This window comes from Ptychodera flava, chromosome 16, assembly GCF_041260155.1.
Source record: "Ptychodera flava strain L36383 chromosome 16, AS_Pfla_20210202, whole genome shotgun sequence".
NCBI lineage: Eukaryota > Metazoa > Hemichordata > Enteropneusta > Ptychoderidae > Ptychodera > Ptychodera flava.
Genome location: NC_091943.1, coordinates 7681935 through 7703253, shown reverse-complemented (window position 1 = coordinate 7703253; position 21319 = coordinate 7681935). Strand labels below are relative to the sequence as shown.

Here is a 21319-nt window from a genome sequence, read left to right as displayed (position 1 = left end):
CACATCACGTGACATTGATGCCATAGATTATAATTTGCATTTATTTAAATATATTAAATTTGTGGAGGAAACTCTTAACAATCTATCATGCTTCCGGTTCGTGCGAAATTTGCGGAGTCTGCAAGTTTCTGTCACTTTAAAACATACTACGCCATATAGGAAAGTTTTTGAAATGTACGCCTGGAACGGCATTGCATTGTAGGTGAGTTTGGAGGGAGTTTTCACGGTATGTTCTCCAAAGTTCCTGTTAAAGTACTTTGATATATCCCCTGCACGTATTTTGAGGGCGCTCTACTTTGCCAAATATCACACATGTGCACTGCACAAGTGACTGATACTACAGCATGGCGGGATGTTTGGGCTAGAAGGGTAGGAACATCGTTGTTCAAACTCGTTGATTTCCCTTTTCGTATACCATATACACGTTCATGGAGGTTGTACAGTACGTAATATCAAAGCGAAAAGCACACTGCAGCCGCAGCACTATTTAACTCTGTACACATCGCATTCACTAGTCACCGTTTTGCAGAATCAAGGTCCCTCCACTGCCCGGCCCTAGCAGCTCCAGCGACCCTTGTACCCATTGACCAATTTAGATAAACAACAAATGACCTGCTTTACGATACTGAATCTCACATACGTTATATTACCCCCAAAACAAACATTACACGCGTGTATCTATTGGTACCTCCATGATCTACATTGCTAGAGACACAGTGGATAGAAAATCGGGATAGAAAGACTGGTAGAGATTTTCCGAAGTTTAATGCAGTTTCAAAGTTTGAAAGTACAAATTATGATATAAAATTCTCTAACTGCAGTGTATAAATCTCGGATGGGGGTATTATTAGTCCGCTATTACCTCAATCATGGATGTCTATTTTTTACATCCATGCCTCAATGAATGTATCATCCTGGAGGTATCATGTAATTTGTCTGTTGTCTTCAGTTGGGGACTGAGGGGCAAACAAATTAACCATTGCAACATCATAAACGTACACCGGCAGCTGTGTTGTGGTGTCCATTGGATACAACACTAAAGAGAGAATAGCTTTGTGATGACATAGCTCAGCATGGCACATTGGCAGGGCTGTAAATGTACATTGCTAGTAGCATGCAGCCCTACCATGCAGAGCTGGTGATGATGATACAACACAATGCATGTATGAAACTCATACTTACTAGGGAATGCTCCCTTGCATATTTGGCATATGATCTTGCTTGCACTGTTGTCCTTCGCATTGTCAACTTGGTTTCCTCATGGAGGTAGCTACCTCCATGGTTTCCTGGTGGCACTATTGGCCCCAGGGAAAACAACTTACACAATCTTTAGCCACTTGTCAGCAATAAGATTTTTCTAACGTGAAGTCAATGTTAATCAAGTCATTCAAAGGTTTAGGAAGCTCACAAGAATAAGGGCACTCAGGTAGCTCAATAGAGAGTGGAGAGGAAGACTATCTATTGTAGATCTGATACATTGAACAATGCAGAGCCCTGAAAAATATCTGACATGTAATGTCACTCTGTGGTCAAAAGATTCTTAAGCTGTAATAATGTGAAAGGGTGTTGAAAGTAACAAAAGAAGCCTTTACTTGCTAGTATTAGATAGAACACGTCATAGTGAAAGGGAATGTTTTTTGTGAATAGAGTGATCAAATCAAATATAACATGGGGAAAATGTGGCAAACACCTAGTTACAGGATGAGGTACCCATAACCCAGTGTTCATTCTAGGATGTAAAAACAAGGGGCCACTGTGAGCCCCTACTCCAGTCCAAAGGGGACCATTTTAGAAAATTGGGGGCCATCATCATCACACATGTAAAACCCTTGAATTTTTTGCAGAAAATACAATAGTATATCAAGTCAAGAAAAGGAGAATACTAGAGATCGGGCCCCTGTAACCAATGCAGCCTGTTGCAAAGTTGTCTCTCGTATGTATACCACAGGCCCAACAATGGCAACAGCAAACTACCAGTTTGGTTTGATTCAATTGTTTACATAACTTATGTGATGAATTATTGATATTTCGGAATTGAACAACTGTACAAATTGCTTTAAGGACTGTGATTTTGACTGTGAAAACGATCATGATCAAAGCTTAGCCCACCGGTATGTCTCCGATTGTGGCCCCCGATTTGCACATATCAACAATTACCATTACTCATACACTCATACAGCACGAGAAAGTAACCTGTACGACCTAAAGTGATCGATGCATCAACTTTTAAACATAACTTGTATATATTAGCAAATTTACAATCATTGGTTCTGACCAAAGGGTTTTACACAGCGGTGTTGTTCTATGCAGAGAACTGGCTACTCTGGAAAACAAGATATGTCCGACCTAAAATGTTGCTCTTCAAAATTATCAGATCATCTGGCCCAGCATGGATGTTTTCCTTGCAGTGTTCAACGTTTCGTTTGTATGGGCGATAGACGTTGCAAACGCTTCAATTTAAGGGACTGCCCGATCAACTTTTTCTAAAACAGGAGTTCATCAACTATCATAGCTGTAGTTAAAAATCCAAATGGCGACCAACTTTTCACCATTACGCGTACGCAGTGGCTAGTGCGGTTGTTTACATTCATCTGCCATGCCACATGCAAACGGCTCCAATACACCGTTGCCCCTACATCTGTCCTTTCTACCCAGCTTCCTATGTACCGCCGTATATGCTGTACTGAGTATTTAATTACAAAGGTTGATGGGTAACTGAATCGTTTTACATGTCACACTATGACTGAGGTGATGACCTTCGGGGAGCCCGTCTTCACAACGTGAATGTATGAACGACGTGAACTCTACCGGATCGACCCATTCATATAATAATCGCAATCATACCAATCCATAATCCAATAACACTAGGTCAAAATTTGTAAGACAATAGTTGTAAACATAGACACAAAACAGCACAGAACAGACAGTAAATAGACGGTACAAACAAAGTCAAATTCATGAAAGAAAGATATATGGACCTCTGGCCAAAAGACCAAGAAGTGATGTCAGGTGTTTCGAAAATAGTTAGTGGCGCATCAAAGGTTAAAATGGGGGCCATTTGAGATTTTATTGCGCGAATTGCGCAGTGGCGCATCCTAGAATTAACTCTGATAACCCACTGCCTAATGGAGCAATTAGAAGTAAAGTGCCTTGCTAAGGGGCACACCACTGTGCTGGAGTCTCAAACTTGCCATTCTACAACAGTGAGCCTGTTACTTTCAGTCTGGACCTACATGTACTGGGTCTCACACTCACTAGCCTCAGATAGTGAATCTGGTACATGTACTCTTACCATTGCCCTGCGGTGTCTCCTGCAAAAAAAATTGTATACATTGTTTGAATCATTGATCTTTCCTCATTGGTAACGCTGACACTTAAACAGTCTGCAGCCACCTTCATCATATCCAGATAGGAGCACAACTCTTTTGAATTTTTCAGTAAAGTGCTGACTAATAATATAAAATAATCAAATACTTTTTACCCCATGTATAAGTAATCTTTTGATTCTTTCTGAAACAATAATGATATCAGATGTTTACATGAACATCCTCTTTTTACATTAGTTCACAGTTGGTCTCAAATCTTTGCGTTTGTTCAACTTGATCCCTTATCCTCTGTGAAACACTGTCCATGTGAGCTGGTTGCGGAATAACATCAAATAACAATGGCCAAGCAGAAGGGGCTCCTGGGAGTTCAGAAATCTCAAATGTTTTTCTCCATTGGTGGAGAAGATTGGCCTTCAGAAGATGACAGTGATTCAGACTATGAAAAGGCTGCAGCATCTGTGTCTAAAAATGGACATGGACTGGCAAGGTTTGTAGAGTCAATCTGTTGGCTGAAGAGAATATCTACAGATAATCGTTGATGGTATTTCAGCCATGAATCACAAATATGATTATAAAAGTCACAAAGGTACATGTAGTATGCCATTAGCATATAGTCAATTCATTTATAAAATCTGTCATAAACATTTTCTTATTTCTTCTTATTCTGTGTATTCTGTCCCTGTCTCACTCATTTCAGTGATTCAAAGAAGAAAAAACAACCAAAGAATTCAACCAAAAGGAAAAGAAAGGAAAAAGCAGCAGTTGGAAGTGGAAATCAGGGCCTTTCCAAAACCAAGAAAAGAAGGATACAGGACAAAGACGATAGAAATTCTGGCACCGGTGCTTCCACCTCTAAGCAAGCAGAGGCTGAGACAAACTCTGAAAAATCAATTCAAGTATTACCTTCTGAAATTGTTGTACACATCCTGAAATATGTTGTAGAAGATGGAGGTGCAATACCAACTCTGTGCAGGTAGGCCTCACCTCATCATTGTTGACCATTTTTACTTCCCTATGGCAATGAATATATTTGTTTTAATAGTGACTGTTTCTGTTGATAGGAAATGGGTAAACAATTATGAGAAACACCCAGCTACTGTATTCCAAAGTCATACAGTAGCTGCTGCTTGAAGCTTGAGTCTGGATTACTTAGAGGAAGATTATGTGAATGCAACAAAAGGCAGTTCATCTTTATGTTTCTCTGCATATGCACAGTAAATGTGAAAGGGATGATAACATGGTATTTTACTAGACACAGTGTGTGTTCATATCATCCATGGTCAATTTTATACAAATACGCAATTCTTGTTCAATTTTGGAATGACTGTTGCCTGTTTATGATTTATAGTTTGGTTAAGTAGTTGTGAAGTGAGTTTTTTTGGTGGTATGTTTAATTCTGTCACATCATCCAGACAGTGTTTTGAATAAAAGTATTAACAAAGTGTTTCTAAAGACAGCTTCTGGCTACATGTATGCCAAGTTGATATTATATGTAGCCTTGGGTGTGGAAAGTAAAATAAACAGCAGCTTCAGTGAAGAATCCACAATCCTGACAGAATCTGTGTTGATTCAGCACTCATATTTGTTTGCAGTGTGTAATGTTTATATTTATGCCATTCAGTGTCTGACAAATTGCCTTGTATATATTTATTGTCCATTATGAATCCTGCTATAGTGTGCAGTTTTTTTGTAATAGCATTGTCATTGCCTGACAGACACTGGTAAAAGAAGAACATTATGACTAAGAACAAACACATTTCCATTAAACAAGTTATAGCTACAATGTATGTACCAGTAAATGTAGAGTGAAACATTTCTTAAAATATTGAAAGAGAGGGCGTTTGTCAGTTACTCTGCAGGTACAATGTGGCAGTTCCTGATCAGGAGTTACAGAGGCTTCTTTCATACTAGTCATTTTCCATGGATTTAGGAAAGCACTTTGGAAAATTTGTAAATCAAAATTATGTGAACTTTTTTGGAAACTGGTGTAAGAGTAAAAAAGAGAAGGGAACAGATAAAAGTCAAATGACAAAATCACTAGAACTTTTAGTGTTGTCTACAAAATTGGAAGCATTGAATAAAAAAATAGAGCTTTTTCCTTTGACAAAAGCTTTGTGCAGAGTTATACAATCAGTGACGAACAGAGTTAGCGGTATACCGTAGGTGTATAGGATTTGAAATTTTCATGTACTGGACACTAATTCGGAATAAGCACTACAAGCATCCGTCATTTATTGTCAGGCTTGCAAGACTTTGTCGCTCATGGCGTGAAGCATGTACTCACCCCTCACTTTGGAAGACTGTTGACCTCTCCTATGGTTGGGCAACCAATAAAGTAGACACCTTGAGATGGCTCTCGGCAAACAGATTTACACAAGTGCAAGTGGTCAACCTTAGTTCATGGACAAGGCTTGCCAACAGCACAGTGCAGGTTTGTAAATTTTTTAAGTCATGTTTAGGATACACAGACATTTTATTTACAACATGTCTGGATGACGTGTAAACATTTGTACACACCCTTGAAAATTATTCAACAACTTGATAAACTCACATTTAGCTGCTCCTCTCTGACAAGTAAATCAAGAGAGAGTATTTATCACTCTACAAGGTGATCGGGTCAGAGAGGTTAATTAGGATAAAATTGTCACGCAGTATGTCCCTTTCATTTATCTGCTGATCAAACAGTGAATTGTATGGCATGAATATCTTTATTTTTTAAATAGAATTTCACCAGGAACCTTACATTTTCACTCTTTATTGTATCCTTGTCTCATGGTGTATGTTTCAGGTACTTGCAGAAAACTGTCCGACTTTAGAAACAGTCAGCTTGTTTCGATGTGTCAAGCTGACTTCAGAAGCTGTCAAGGCGTTGGTTGATAAGTGTCCCCAGCTGTCAAGTCTGGATTTATCATACACCATGGTTTGTATTCCTGCTAAATATTGAATAGTCTCAGTAGGAAGTACATGTACATGTAATAGATGTGCATCGTACTGCTCATATGATGTGACAAGTATCCATTGGTCTTACATTTCCAAGGGACCATGTTATTCAATTAAAGGGTGCTCAAAACATTATCACACACACTTATTTACAAGAAATTACTTTAAGGTATTCAGTTTGTATTTCTAGAACTTACATAAAGTTTTCCTAAATTACCATGTATTTGTTTTCCAAGGAAATTTTATTCAGGTTTTACCGCTAGACCAGTGACCGTCATGTAACCTCAACAGAAATGAGTCAGCTATGAAATCATGTACCGGTTACAGTAAAACCTGTCTATTAAAGGAATGGAAAAAGTGTCCTTAATAAAGAGGTGTCCAGATTAGAGAGGTGTCCGTAAGTACAGGTTTCTCTGTATATGATTAATGACATGTCTAATTCCTTTTCTGAACAGAATGACATGGTTTCTCCGAGCACTCTAAAGTACATAGCAGAGAAGTGTGGGGGCCGTCTTAAGCATTTAACCATCTCAGGGAACACAGTAGTAGGATTTCTGCAATCGCTAAAACACCTCATGGTAAGTATGCTTTTCACCTCAACAGAGCTAACAAATATAGATCAAACTATTGTTTGGTATTGCCAAGCCTTACAGAAAAAAGAACAATATGAAATGTCAATGTGATATGTAAAATGAATTATTCACAAATGAAAAGCATGTGTGTGTGACCTTTGAACCTTAGAACTCAACATTGAAAACCAACTACACGAGTAGCACAGAAGTTACAACAATATAAACTTTGGTGTATTTACCAAGTATGAAAGATTCTGTTGCAGATTTGAGAAAGGAGAACGTTCACAAAGTCTTGACCCGCTCACAATATCCAGTTACCTTACACATACACAGACATGTAGTGATAAAAACACCAGCCTGATACATGAACAAAATCAAAGCACAGATATTTTACCAACAAGTTGCTGTTTCTCCCTTTTGTTTCAGGACAACTGTCCAAATCTCAGGGGACTTGACTTTTCAGGATGCAAGTTCACCACAGATTCTATTAGGTTCAACATAGAGGACTGCCAAGATGCATGGCCACATTTACAAATCCTTAGAATGGCATGCTGTAAAATATATGCTTCAGATGTGTCAGCAGTGAGGAAGGTAAGAACACACAGGATGTTGTCCAAGAGGTGGTTGTTACTCTATACATGTATAAATTTGTCTTGCAAGAGTGAAAACAAGTCAATGGGACACCATTGCTCATAACATCTGATGTCCCCCTGATATGATTATATCTCTACACCACAGGGAACACAGGTAACATGGTTTGAGAACCTCTGTAAAATTTACTTTTGTACCACCCTTAAGGTAATATACACCTCGAAAGTGAAAGACTTAAACTTTTGCTCAAACTTTCCTCAGTGAAACTTTAAACCATTCTCTTACAGAAGCTAGAATAAAAATAGGGTCACCGTGCAAACTTTGGTACTAGAGAGACAAATAACTTGCGATTTCTCGATATTTGAAATTCAAAATGGCCGCCACCCCTGTGTTAACTCTATAGGAAAAAATAAAATTTTCGATTTTGGAAAAACTAAGACAGTGAAAACTTTTCTTTCACCAAGAGCTTCAAAATGAGCCCCCATAAGTGGTAGGTCAGAAGAAAATTGATAAAATTTGAAGGCCCGAATATCTGTCTATGAGGTGCGTTCTACCTTAACAAGAACATTACATCAATCACCAGTAACAAAGGGAGGAAACTCTCTTACAGCCTTGTTGGGCTACACAGTGCAGCCTCTGTATAGACCTTTTTCCCGGTTATCCCACAATGCATGGCTGTGGCTGTATCAAACATCGTGTCAACACTCAAAACAACTAAAACATATTGATTTTGTGTTGTACAACAGTTTGTTATACGAGAATGGCACAAATTTGCAATGCCAAAAATTGTCTCGTGTATTTTCTATTCATCGTCAATGAAAATGTAGGTCAAGGTGTAATCTGCCATAGAGTTCTATGAGAAAGGTACACTGGGTGTACCCTACGACTAAAAAGTTATATGCGTAAGATACGCTTTGTATACCCTGGCGCGCACTGCATCATGGAACTGGTAAAAGAACTATTGTGTAGGTTGGCAACTCTTACAACCCTCTTGGTGTACACAGTGTGGTCTCTGTAGTGTGTTGGTTGGCTCAGCTTCTAGTTTCACCATGTTTGCCACAGGACGGTATAGCTTAGCCAGACAGTTGAGAGTGCATCCATGTAGGGCAGAGATTACTGTAGCTTCATAGGGAACCAGAAGCTGTGAGTCTACCCACACGTTGGGAGTTGAAGACTGGAAGGTCAGGAACATGAGGGGGCTCCCTGGGAGCACCCTCAAGCGATGGATCTCCAGTCTACAGGAATTATTGTGGATAAAGTGAGGGCAGGTGTACCACACTTTAGCTAGAGGCAAGGAGGCATCCCTGGAAAGGCGATTCAGTTCATATCCAAAGTGTGTGTCCACAAATGTTGACTTGTGCTGTTTTGGACAAGACTGAATATCACTGGAGCCAAACAACAGTATAGTTGTTTATGTTGGTTTTTTCAATTTTACACATAATTCATAGCACATGTATATACCGGTACATGCGTTCAACATAAAAAATGATCAAAGACACTATTACCAAGAGTGCCAAGTTGTTTATTGTTGATTTGTGATTCTAGAACACAACCAAATGTGTTTATCCTGCAAAAAGCTTTCACGTTTGTGTCGATACAGTTGAGATTGACCAACTGATATCTCCATTCACACATGTAGATAAACAGTATGCACTTACACTATGTTTTTTCTGCCTTTCCAGGCAACCTCTCCAGGCTTTCCAGAACTGCAGGAGTTTAGTGCAGCAGCTGAACCCCACGAAATCAATGGACTCTTTGTCAGCGGGGCTGGAATTACTAATGACTTTCTGCAAAGAGTATTGAAGACTTCATATGATTTGAAAGTTTTAGATATAAGAAACTGTGCAAGAATAGAACCAGCATCACTCCTTCCTCAGGTAAAATCTTTTTTCTTCAAATTCTCTTTAGAGATAAGATGCACATACGAGAAGGATATCGGCCAAAACAAAAATATTGTTAAACAGTCGGAAAGACATCAAACTTTGTCACCAAGGATGCATGGATCTGGTAAAACTCAGGGTAAACAAAAGACCATTACTTAACAAATGCTTTAAGTACCATACAGTGCCTCTAAATTAATAAGCAAATCTAGAGATTGCTCAGATGTATGACTGTGTAACCCTTTAAAATTAAATCAGAAATGACAAATAGAGATGTATTGGAATAAGTTAGGACAATAAAGCCAGTCATAGGTACACAGGGCTTGACAATTTTTTTTTCAGTTCACTTGTCTGTCGGACAAGTGGATTTTCAATTTCACCTGTCCTCACAAAAATTTTACTTGTCCTCCAGTTGAAATAATCAGGACCAAAATACTTGCGACGAATTCCGTAGCGGCTTTCAGGGCTTTCTTATTTTGGTAATTTTCGCCGATGTTGACGCCGATTTTTCTCAAAAGTTCACATTGAAGTAGCCCTGCGTACAGTCTGTGTGTTCCCGGCGTTATACAGCCTCCACCACAAGAGGCCGTATAACGCCGGGAACACAAGACCTGTACGCAGGGCTAACATTGAAGGTACATATCATACATCGGCTTTCCGTATTTGGCAAGCATAAATGCCGTCGTAAAAAGATTGGTCAGTTTCTGTCGCTGGTCGTCGTCATTCGGTTTACGCATTGCGAGTGCATGCGATCGGGTGTTGGCAAGTGAAACCGTATCGGGCTCAGCGGGACCCACAAAATTTCCACAATCATTGTCCCCGTCACAATCTCATCTGTGATGCGCCAAACAGTCCAAATGCGGTTGACTAAACTCATGAGACCTTATCGATTCAACGCAAAACATGTCGCATCCGTCAAGAAAAGCATTTTGCTTGGTTTGGCAATGGTGGGGCATTTGAGACACGACGTACTGAACATTTTGGAACCATCAAGGCCACTGTGCTTTCCATTTCGGGAGATAACATCTACGGCGTTTTTCCTCATCATAACGCTTATGTTTAGATCTTTTGTCAGAAACATTGTTCTAATCATCACATCAAGTCGTCGATTAAGAAGATCTAACTCACACTGGCCTTTGTGGCGCCGTCGTAAATCATCACAACGTCGTTTCTCAGAGTTACACAATGCCCATCGTTGTAAACTACGCGCCTCTTTACGGCAACAGCTTTGCTTGATTTTTGCGTATAGGTCTGCAGAGCGGAAATTACGCTCTGGCTCGCGAAAATGCACAATGTCTTGTATGCGTTAGTGGAAATATTACCGTAAAATACTCATATTTACAGTGATCACTCCACAAACTATCTGCCAACAATGTTCGTCTACCTCGAGAGGCATAAATGATTTAAAAGTACAGCATGGTCGATCGCCGATAAGCAATATGTTTGGGTTTTGCAATTTTTACCTAATTTGTTGGGGCGGAGCAGTCAGCATACAACAAACAAACAAACATGAGAAATGCTGTTTAGGCCAAATTTTAAGCGACTTTTAATTGGACGATGAAACAATTTCATGTCGATCATAGAAAAATTGCAACATTGTGTGAGTCGGCAAGTGAATCTCAGAAGAACGTCACAATTGTATCTAAAAAAAGTCAGTGATTGACATTTATTTTGTGTGAACGGAATGCAAATCGGGCGACACGTGCACAAACCACAACTTAGGTTCGCGTTGATTGCGCCAGACAACTTGTCCGGCGGGCGACCAGATTTTTTTTGACTTGCTCGAACGTAAATTTCACTTGTCCCGGGCGTCGGGCGATAGGCATTGTCAAGCCCTGGGTACATGTATACATTTACAGTGATTACATGGACCTGACTTCATGCAAATTGATTATTTTCAATGGGGCCATTAGCCGCAACTTCTGATTATGTTTTCACTATTTTTGTTTATATTGTCAACTACCTTTTCTTGCTACCCTGAAAAGTATGTTGAGATACGCTGTATCCAGCTTAACCACTAAGTCTGTACATGTGTAAATTTTATTATTACGGTTGACAAAAGACTTCTTGTCAGGAGTAGAATTCAAATGTCAACGAGAACTCACAATTGACATACAAAAAAATAGAAAAGTCATCAAAAGTTACAGCTACTGTCCTTTTAATCGCACTTAAGTAAATTATGTGTGGTTTTCTTTTCATGCCTACCAAGGATATTCCACCAACCAGGTTAGAACACTTGTACATATCTCAGTGTTCTATCACTAAGACAGATTACGTAGGACACACCAATTACTTTGGACAGATGATGAAAAAGGTAAGCTTACATGGCAAATGTCAATTAAGTCTGAGAGGTATGAAATTTCTTATTTTAATGCAAGTCTATGCAAGGTTAGTACGTAGCATTTCCCTCATATGAATAATTGTTTGGGAGATAGTATTGATGTTATTTTATGTTCAACAATGAAGTTAACATCATGCAGCTGTGCAGATCATCCCAGTGTCATCACAACATATGTTGATGCGTCTAAAGAGTTGACTTAAATATACCATGAAGTTTACAAATTAATATAAATAAAAGTGTGATGTGCTCTTCAGCACAGAATATCCCTGCACAAGGTAATGTTCTCAGAAAGAAAGAAATTCTGCATGCACATGCATATTATATTAGCATTAATTGCGATACCAAATCCATACATTCAAAGATTGTGTAGTTTGATATACTGTATACCCCCTAAGGACAATATCTGTAGTTCACATTTTAATTTTACACGTTCCATAACAGTGGCGCCACAGTTTGCGTGACCTGGACCTGGCATGGAACACCTATCCCAGTGTAGATGACCTGGAGAAAGCTATGAAAAAATTATCTGCTCATCCAGACCAATCAGAGCTCAAGACACTTGACCTTCGTGGAACTGCCATTGAGGTTGGGGCAGTGAAGTAAGTGTCCTGAGATTTTCATTCACGAACCATGTGATTTTGAATCAGGCATACGACAAGCCAGTAGTTAAAAATTGTAGAAATTCTTTCAGTATCTAAAGACAATGGCTTATTATTATTATTATTAGACTTTATTTAAACTCAATAAACTGTTGAGCCTGAGGCTCTTCTCACACAGAGTGGAGTAAAACAAAATTTACAATATTTACATTACAAAATAAAAATAAATAATCCCATGTTTTCTGATATCACAACCTGTCTCCTGTTCTGTTTCATTATTTGCAAATCAGCAACACTTCAAAATAAACTTGTGTCTGCAGTGCAGAATTCGACAATACAAGTCACCATCAAGGGTTGTATGCATATATTATTCTAGAAATCTAGCCTATGTGATAAGTTTGGTTTTACAGTATTTTTTTCTGAATCTATGACAGGTCACTGTTGACTGGATGTCCACAATTGGAGCAGCTTAATTTAGCATCATGCCGAGGGCTTCCAAGGGGAATTAAGCGTCTTCATGAAGGGAAAAGTTTATTACAGCTGAGGAAAGACATCAAGAAAATGTAACTGCAGGGTTTTCCCTTAGAGGATCTTGATTCATTCCCAATATTTACAGAAGTTTTACTCATTTAAAATCTGGTTCAATTTTATTACTAGAATACATTTTTTCAAGATGCAAAACTTACGAGAGAGTGATCATGATTATGTAGATTGATATGTGTAAGATAAATGAGAAGAGAAAAAACACACAAACGTATCATGATGTTGCATTTCAACTCCATACTGATAGCAGCTTCATTTCACTGTACTGTTACCTTTATCTAGAGTTAACCAACTCTTGACAGTGAGTTTGTTGGGCTTTTTGCCTTCATTTTTACACCACATCAATCTCACCAATGAACTCAATCAAAGCAACGATGTCTATGTGACGTATACCATGTGGTTTTACAGCATATTTAAACTGCACACGATTTTAGAAGTTTGTAGAAAAATATTACTGCATGTATTTTTTGATATCTGTGTTTCTGTCTTTCAAATTACTTATTGTTCCACTGGCTGTTTTAGTCACTCTGTCTCTTTTGTCCTTCTGTTCTCAACCTGCATGTTGTTAAGTAATGTCTGTAAAACTTTTCATATTAGAAATAAAACTTTTTTAGCATTACTACATTTGATATTTTTATTAAAGTTTGGTGTCTTTTCCAGATAACAATGCTATATGTAGTTTTTAAATGTCAGTTGAATACATTTTTGTGTTGAAAAGTGATGCTACTGACCAAATAAATGTCCTTTAAATACATTTTTATAACACATTTGTGATTGATTTCGTTTATTCAACCTCAGACAACCACCACTCACTTGTGGTAGTCTGAAATTTAACCTTTATCTTGCCAGGCCTATAATTTCAGCATGTGCCAAGTCAGTAAAAAGTGGCATTGAAATATTGACAATATTTCATCAGAGGAAATTCATACTTCTAAGTAGAGTTTTACTTGAACTTTTCCATTTCATTGAAATCAACAAAATTTACAAATTGTAGAGTTTGAGATGTATAGAAGCAAAATATTTTTGCAGGTGCTGTCACGGTGTAGTCCTATGACCATACTCTAAAGATGAAATTCATGTACGTAATCATCTTTATTACCCCAATTATAACAAATATTTACAGTTCAGAAATAAATATATCTGTGCTGTATTGAAGGGTAAACAGAAAATAGCAAATGCTAGCCGAGTCCATTCCAAAAAGTACAAAATACTCAAATAATTGTAGGGCAGTGTAACAAGAAAGTAACTGGACTGACAAGTTAGAACATAAAGAATATAACTTGAAAACTATTCTTCTGGGAGATGAGTTATAAGGGAGTGCCTAAAGGAACTGTGGTTGGTTTTGACTGTGGCTTATTGAAGTAAAGTATTCCAGTATACAACCCGAGTAAGATATTGAAAATCTATTGAAATTTATGTTCCCAAGAGTGATTGCTAATTTTGCAAGTTAATCGATAGATGGAGATGTCATTGAAAATGGTAGTAGAAAAGTCAACCTGGTTGACAAGCGCAGTCGCTACATTTTCAGAACATCCAAGATTGGAATACAGAAGTAATGTTGTCAGTTGTCTGTACCCTCAGTATCTACTTTATGGCAGGTACACTATTTATTTTGAATATAATGTCAGTTCAGATATTCCGTTTCGACCTTTTTACCGGGAGAACTTTTATCATAAGTTATTACAAGTGACCGCGTTTGTAAACCACGGTCGCGCACTCCAACAGAACAAGATTCGACTGTGTTATTCAAATTAACTCTGTATATCCGATTTGATTGGTGAAAGTTGGTCAGATGACCTTCCGGACAACCGTAGCTATGGAGTTGACCCCGCCCAGCGTCTTAGCAACAACACAAACCGCCGACACGCTAGGGCAGTGTGTTCTATCCCATGTAAATACACGGGCTGTTTGACTCACTCGAAGACCCATCAACCGGTAATTTTACGCTAAATTTCGGATAATCTGTAACTCAGGATTATGGCGACGGACACACTGAATCCGCTCGGAACACAGCGGGATACGATGTACGACAATCCTCTGCTAACGAAGGTAAAGTGGCTCACTTCCGTACGTTTAATGTACAGCTGATTTGCACTGTATGTCGCTAATGCACAACGCATTGACGATAACACTGCGGTGCTTGTACTTCATTTGTCAACCGTAATAATACAGGACATGACCAGACGTCTCATGACCACAACCACTTTTATCGTGTTCCAAATGTTTTCATCTTTACATGTACATCACAGTACTGTAATGTCAAAAATGCATCGGGAGAATTTATTGACTCCATACCCAGCAAAAACAGTCGGTCAGTCATTATCTGTCGCACGTTCAGGGAATGAATAAACAGTACATGGCCCCGTCGTTATGTCTGCTGCGCAACGGAGATGTGTAGAAGCATATAAAATATTCAACTTAGTTTTTAATGTTAAGGCTACAGCAGACAATGTCGGAATTCAGGATGGTGTTTATCATACCTTTTACGGTAACTTTAAAAAGGCCGGCCGTCAGACGTCAAATTTAGTTCGCACATTTGCACACAAGGTTTCCCTGTAGATACACCGTGACCTAGCCGCTGTGCTTTTCGTCACAACCGCTCTGTGGCGGAATTCGTCAATGGACTGAAGAGGTGTATTTATTCCAGCAGATAAGCGCAAGGGAACAACAAAATCTCTAGGGCGATGCTGGCAACGGGTATCGGTTGTGTTCATAGTACTGTCTCAAGATCATAGCCTCATACTCGCCAACGACGGTAGACTGAAGCTTTGTCTGCCATGCCAGTCAGTGTGTATAACGGCATAAACATTTGTTTATGAGATCATCAACTTCAAGGCTAATTACGGTGAACAGCTATCCTGATAATACAGAGAGAAATTTGTTATTACCTGTAACTCAATGTAAAGTCGAAGAATACGTAAGGTTACTAATGTGACTCAAACAAAGGCAATGAATAAAATATATCCAAGTAAACTTTTAATCTGTTGCCAACACACATTGCCTGCACAAAGCGATGTAAAGCTGGATTTGATTTGCATGTACCATCCTGGAATCCAGTCAATGTATTCAAAGAGTGGGCAAGTTTTATACCACCTGTTTGATTGTCAATGTGGTTGTCATGTCAGTAATAATGACGTAGTGATAGTAATCATATTTCTTGTATAATGCATAAATGACAAAATTCTCAATTCCCTTTACGTGATAAATATAGATAAAAATAATGTAATAAAATCAGCCAGTAAATGTCAAATTTGTAATGGCTAAAAACAATAATGATGATGATTATTGACAGCCTTTGAACGAAAGACCTTCAGCGTGTTGTTTGAAAAGGTGCAGTGAAAATAGAAGAATTCAGAGAATTCCACAGTCTGGGAAACTAGAGTTTATGCTCAAGGGGCAAACCTTTTCAATACTATAACTAGTATAAAAGAATGAAGAATGTATATATAAATCCTGTTCAAATTATCTTTTACAGCCCCAGCTTGGTGTTGCATTGAAGCGAGGGTTTACTTTACCATCGGCTCAGTTTACATATGGCAGGCCCAACGCAAGCAAGGATGGAGGGGCAGCCGAGGCTGTATCCGGATGGACGGGTTTGTCGTCGTTGCCAATCCTGCGCAAGGAAAAGAAACAAGACAGGGATTTCATTGCACTCAACAAAGCGGCTGTCAACGCCGGCCTTGTAAGTGCCCCTGAACAGTACCAGTACAGAGCAACACATGATGTCAGGCGCAGGGTTTCAGAAGAAGAGAAAAATAAGGTCAGAACTAGGAGAATACCAGCATCAATGACCTTTGGAGTGTCAACAAGGTAAATTTAACAAGCCATCTTTCATTAAAGTACTTCTCCAACATTAACACAGCATTCTATTTGGCCTCATTTATCAAATTATGCTTGTTATTGTTGTTAATCACTATGGGAGAAGGGCCTGTGCCTATGGTTTATCAAAGACAAATTCCTCTTGTATATTAAGAAAATGACATGTCTGTTCTGTGGCATGATGTCTACATGAGGGTTTGCATGACATATTTGGGCATAATACTGTACATACATGTGAATACACACAGTAATATCGTGACTCTTGCCTTTAGAATGAGAACTCAGTTTTGAAAATAAAATTTTATCAAAGCAGGAAACAGAGGTGAAAAAATTCTTCCAGTGCCAGCAATACAATACTGTAGCAAGTTATGACATTTACCTATAGTTGCGTACACTATTGTTTTCAAATGATCAGACAGAAAATTTCAATGAGATATATAGCACCATAATCTTGGATAAATCTCTCTTGTTTTTATTGCCAGAGATGATAGAAAAAGGTGCATGAGAAATGGTAAAAATTATCCAGATATGAATTTTTGATTTAAAAGAATGCAATTTCAATGCTCTGTTCTGTTCCTCTTTGATGGATTACTACTGTGTGGTTTTATTTACTTTGAGTGTAACCTTTGACCTATTTTCCATCAGGCCATCAACACCAGTCTTTGACTTGATTGAAAACAAATACCAAGACCGCTGGCTACAAGAAAGAAGGAAAACAGAACTTGCCAAGAGGGAAAAGATACAACAAAAGGTGGGCATGTACATGTTTTTCACTAATTTTAATATGGTTGCTATGCTCGTCTAAGTGCCTAGCAATTATTGAAGACTGTTTACTGCCCGATCGTCTTCATTGCCTAAAATATCAACGTAGCCAGAGTCACAGGCAAGTGCTGTAGAATAGGTACAAATTATGATCATTACCCATTGGTGAGGTATGAATTGAGGCTCTAGAGCTAGTGCCTAGGGCGATGTTTGTGTGTCATGACACGATGGAACCGCAGATACGCGTAGCTTATAGGCACACGGTGCTGTCTGCAATTAAATAGAATGAAACACAGAAAGAAATACATATACGACAGTAAGTTCAGTGTTTGCAGTCACCTGGCTATTTTCTCTGTATGGAAAAAATTTTAAACAAGAGAACATTCCTTTTGCAGACACACTTGACAATACAAAACATTGTATGTTTCCTGGATGTATCTGGATTGGTTCATTAATTATTACAGGAGAATTAAATATCTTAATGCATTCACTCCATTTTCTGCCAAATGGGAAAACTCTTTCTAATCATTGATGCTTTAAATGACATTTTTATAGAAACACTTCAGTGATCACCTGCCATTAAAAACTCAGTCAAGCGAAATGGTTTTTGAAATGTGGAATTATTTCTGGGTACTTGGCACTGTTATCAGTTAAATGAAAACATTGAAATGCTGTATCAGCTGTCTTTTTCCAGTGTTCAGGTGTTGTAGAACTAAGATTTAATCCAAAAAAATATTGTATCCCTGTGTGATAAAATACAATATCACAGACTTTCGCCCTTCCATCCTATTTTCTTATGTAAACGTCCAATTTCAGTGCAGCAGACAATTAGGTTGGGCCAAACCATAATGATGGTAATTGGGTTCACTTGTATAGGGGAGTGGATGTAATGATAATGTCTACAACAGTAGCATTTGAGTAGGCCATATGACCCACTTACCTGCACAGTCACAGTAGAGCTGCAGTTAAATGTTTTCCTTCCTCTAATCTTACAGACGCTGACAAACAAAGGGATTTACGAAACAAGAACTTCTTTGCTGAGGAAATACGCTCCACCAATTGACCCACCACCCCTTTGGCAACTGCCCAGATTTCACAGAGGGAAATCTGCCTCAGCTCACTTGGAAACTTACAGATCTCCCAGCACTAAAGACGTCGCCTTCAAACACCACGCAACAGATTCCACATCAAGACGGGGTGTATTTGGTCATGGAATTTACGAACCTGCAAGCTCTTAAGCTAAAAGTTGATCGATACACACGGGAAATAAACATTCTTATGTTTGAGATACCTAGAGTTGGTTTATATGCAGCAAGGTTTCACAAAACGTGACAAACTTAAACATTTTCCCCTGTTGCCATATACACATTTGTATTTATTCTTCAAATGCAGTGAATGTTGATATTAAAGAAAAGCTACAATGGATGCTGTAGATCTCATGTACTGTTCTTGAGGATGAGTCAGCATTTATTTTCAAAGGCGTGAGTGCAGCTAAAGCAAAGTCACAGCCAATACTGTACAATTTTTCCCAACATGTTGGACTTGCCCTCAATGTAAAGACGCCACATCATGGTGACAACCATACGTTTTGGTGTAAAGGTGACACCCAATAAAACACACCAAATAAATTTTAACAGCCAATCAAATTGAAATCCAAAACTGTACATCATGATTTGCCTGAACCAAAAATCTTGAAATCTGTTGCAAAGTTTGCACATGGCAGTACAGCTTTAAAGCATGAGAATGTCAACATAAAATTCTAAAAGTCAAAAGCAATAAAAAATATAGAAACTCGCAAAAGCAGTAAAAAGCATAATTATATTGATAAACAAATCTCAAAACATCACAACATCTGTGTATGGTATGATATGCAAACTCAACTTGGTCACTTAAATGTTACTATGAAGAGAGTGTCATATGTATGCAATATTTATGCATCATATATATTGGAGGCAACATCACATATTTGACTATTCTGCAGTATTGCACATTTACTTCCCACCACAACTACCATCTCAATTAAGAACTTATTTGTATGCACATGTAAATTATGAGGCAAAATATTTTTTACTTATAATGCACATAGAAATACTATAAAGAATATATAATTATGAAAACGTGAAGTTTGATAGAAAAAAATAAGTGATAAAATTGAAAAAAAATGAATAAAAATGTAAACTCAGAATAGAATAACTCAGCAATGTGATGCATTTGAGGCGTCTCAGAGATAGGCAGTTGACTCAACTTCACTCATTCTGAAGGTTTTACTGTATAAGAAGTATCATGTGGATTACAGAGGATGAAGATTTTTTTTTACCATGGCACTCCTACTTTATATCAGTATTTCAAAATTCCGTCCTTTTGTATAGATTGCTGTTTGACACGGTGTGCTTTTGCTGAATTTCACAATTTTTTGTCACTGTCAATTATTCCAGATATCGCTTGGATGGCAAGCTACAGACCAGTGTTAAATCAGTTTCTTATTGGGCTAATAACTGTAACTATGGGCAATTTTTTCCAGTATTTTGGAACAGTATTTAGTTGATTGTTACAGCATGTATGTGTCAAGTAATATTGCTCACAATTCAATGTGTTCCAGATTTACGGGTTTATACTCATTACAAACTACAGAAAACTTAGTCTAAAGCTCCCAGTTCTGTAAACCCGTAAAATATCACAAGAACATGGAGATCACAATATTTAGTAGAATGCAAAAAGATGCCATCTTTTATACCTTTTTAAAGAAATATGCTTTTCTGTGTGAGTCATGAAAATATCATATAATTTGTATTCCCAGTTCCATACACATACCACTGTGTTGGTTGTAGATCATCGACAGTGTGACTGGATCACAAAGGATACAACTCTTGACACAGACAAATTTAATAGAAGAGCCAAATCAAGGTTAAAGTGACATTACCAAGATTTGCTCTATAACCCAACTTTACAAGCAAAAAAAATAGTATACAACTGATTTGGTGGAAATCCTCATCATGTGGTTACACAACCCTTCACATTGATACATTTCTGTTGTCACTTTCAATGAAACTTTGAACACTTTTCAGACACCTTTGCTGTTATATTTTACACGCATTATTTCTCAGCTTTTCACTCGCACTTTGGTTCAAGTGATCATATATATCAAGACCTTAGTCACGGTGGCAAGTCATCACAGCCAAACAAGAAAGTTCAGCAGATAGAGAAAACAACACTTTGAGTGTAGGATCGATAAATATCAATATTCTTGCTCAGGTAAAACATATGCATATCAAATAGATAGTAAAATACCAAGCACTATGCTTGTTTTACATGTTTTAGCTTAGCATTTGAATTATGATGAGTAATATGCAATAAACCCCATCATAGCCGTTGCAGTGACGTCTTTGAACAAATTTTATCTGATGACCAAAAGCTGGCAGTGAATGTCAAATTCATGATAACCCATGTCCAGTAGTCAGAATGTTATCAACATGTCTGTTTTTGCCAGAATTGAAACTGTGCTGTGCACAATCCTTCTTCACCAAACATGATGGATTTGATATTTGCATTTGGAAAGTATGAACAAAAGTTGAAAGATTGTAAATATTATTATTTTGTGGCTTTTAAGTGTGAATTTTAATAAATATCTGAAATATGAACAGTTGCATTTGTGTGTTTATGTTAAAAAGTGGAGGTTTTTTGTCGGTGACTCCATAATTGCATGTAACTATGTGTAAAGTGACATAAATGTTATTTCCTCATGGATTTCAAACAAAGAGATGATTATATGTAACATAAATGTCATTTCATAGTGAATTTCAAACAAAGAGGTGAATTATATGTGACATAAATGTCATTTCATAGTGAATTTCAAACAAAGAGATGAATTGTATGTGACACAAATATCATTTCCCAGTGAATATTAAACAAAGAGGTGGATTATATGTAACATAATATCATTTCATAG

General features: G+C 37.9%; 2 protein-coding genes across 4 annotated transcripts; both read left to right on the top strand.

Moving 5' to 3' along the window:
* The first annotated feature begins 66 nt into the window (after positions 1–66).
* On the top strand, positions 67–13411 carry LOC139152688 (F-box/LRR-repeat protein 6-like). Of its 3 annotated transcripts, none has more exons than XM_070725973.1 (11): positions 67–202; positions 3564–3813; positions 4024–4299; positions 5568–5757; positions 6115–6246; positions 6722–6844; positions 7265–7429; positions 9112–9306; positions 11519–11623; positions 12092–12249; positions 12684–13411. In XM_070725973.1, exons 2-11 carry the CDS (start codon positions 3665–3667, stop codon positions 12814–12816), a joined length of 1626 nt encoding a protein of 541 aa, XP_070582074.1. In that variant the 5' UTR covers positions 67–202; positions 3564–3664; the 3' UTR covers positions 12817–13411. The 3 variants fall into 3 exon arrangements, with proteins under 3 accessions (XP_070582074.1, XP_070582076.1, XP_070582075.1); XM_070725975.1 differs by having other exon boundaries at positions 101–226; XM_070725974.1 differs by lacking the exon at positions 67–202 and adding an exon at positions 291–369.
* Positions 13412–14630: 1219 nt separating this feature from the next.
* LOC139152686 (cilia- and flagella-associated protein 77-like) lies at positions 14631–21011 on the top strand. The gene is made up of 4 exons (XM_070725972.1): positions 14631–14841; positions 16268–16602; positions 17257–17362; positions 18369–21011. Exons 1-4 carry the CDS (start codon positions 14770–14772, stop codon positions 18609–18611), a joined length of 756 nt encoding a protein of 251 aa, XP_070582073.1. The 5' UTR covers positions 14631–14769; the 3' UTR covers positions 18612–21011.
* The last annotated feature ends 308 nt before the right edge of the window (positions 21012–21319 follow it).

Bases quoted from the DNA above. Each gene is read 5' to 3' on its own strand.
- LOC139152686 (XM_070725972.1), top strand. From the start codon at position 14,770: ATGGCGACGGACACACTGAATCCGCTCGGAACACAGCGGGATACGATG. The intron at 14,842-16,267 runs GTAAAGTGGCTC...TATCTTTTACAG, and splicing joins ACAATCCTCTGCTAACGAAG to CCCCAGCTTGGTGTTGCATT. The intron at 16,603-17,256 runs GTAAATTTAACA...ATTTTCCATCAG, and splicing joins ACCTTTGGAGTGTCAACAAG to GCCATCAACACCAGTCTTTG.
- LOC139152688 (XM_070725973.1), top strand. From the start codon at position 3,665: ATGGCCAAGCAGAAGGGGCTCCTGGGAGTTCAGAAATCTCAAATGTTT. The intron at 6,247-6,721 runs GTTTGTATTCCT...TTTTCTGAACAG, and splicing joins TGGATTTATCATACACCATG to AATGACATGGTTTCTCCGAG. The intron at 7,430-9,111 runs GTAAGAACACAC...CTGCCTTTCCAG, and splicing joins ATGTGTCAGCAGTGAGGAAG to GCAACCTCTCCAGGCTTTCC.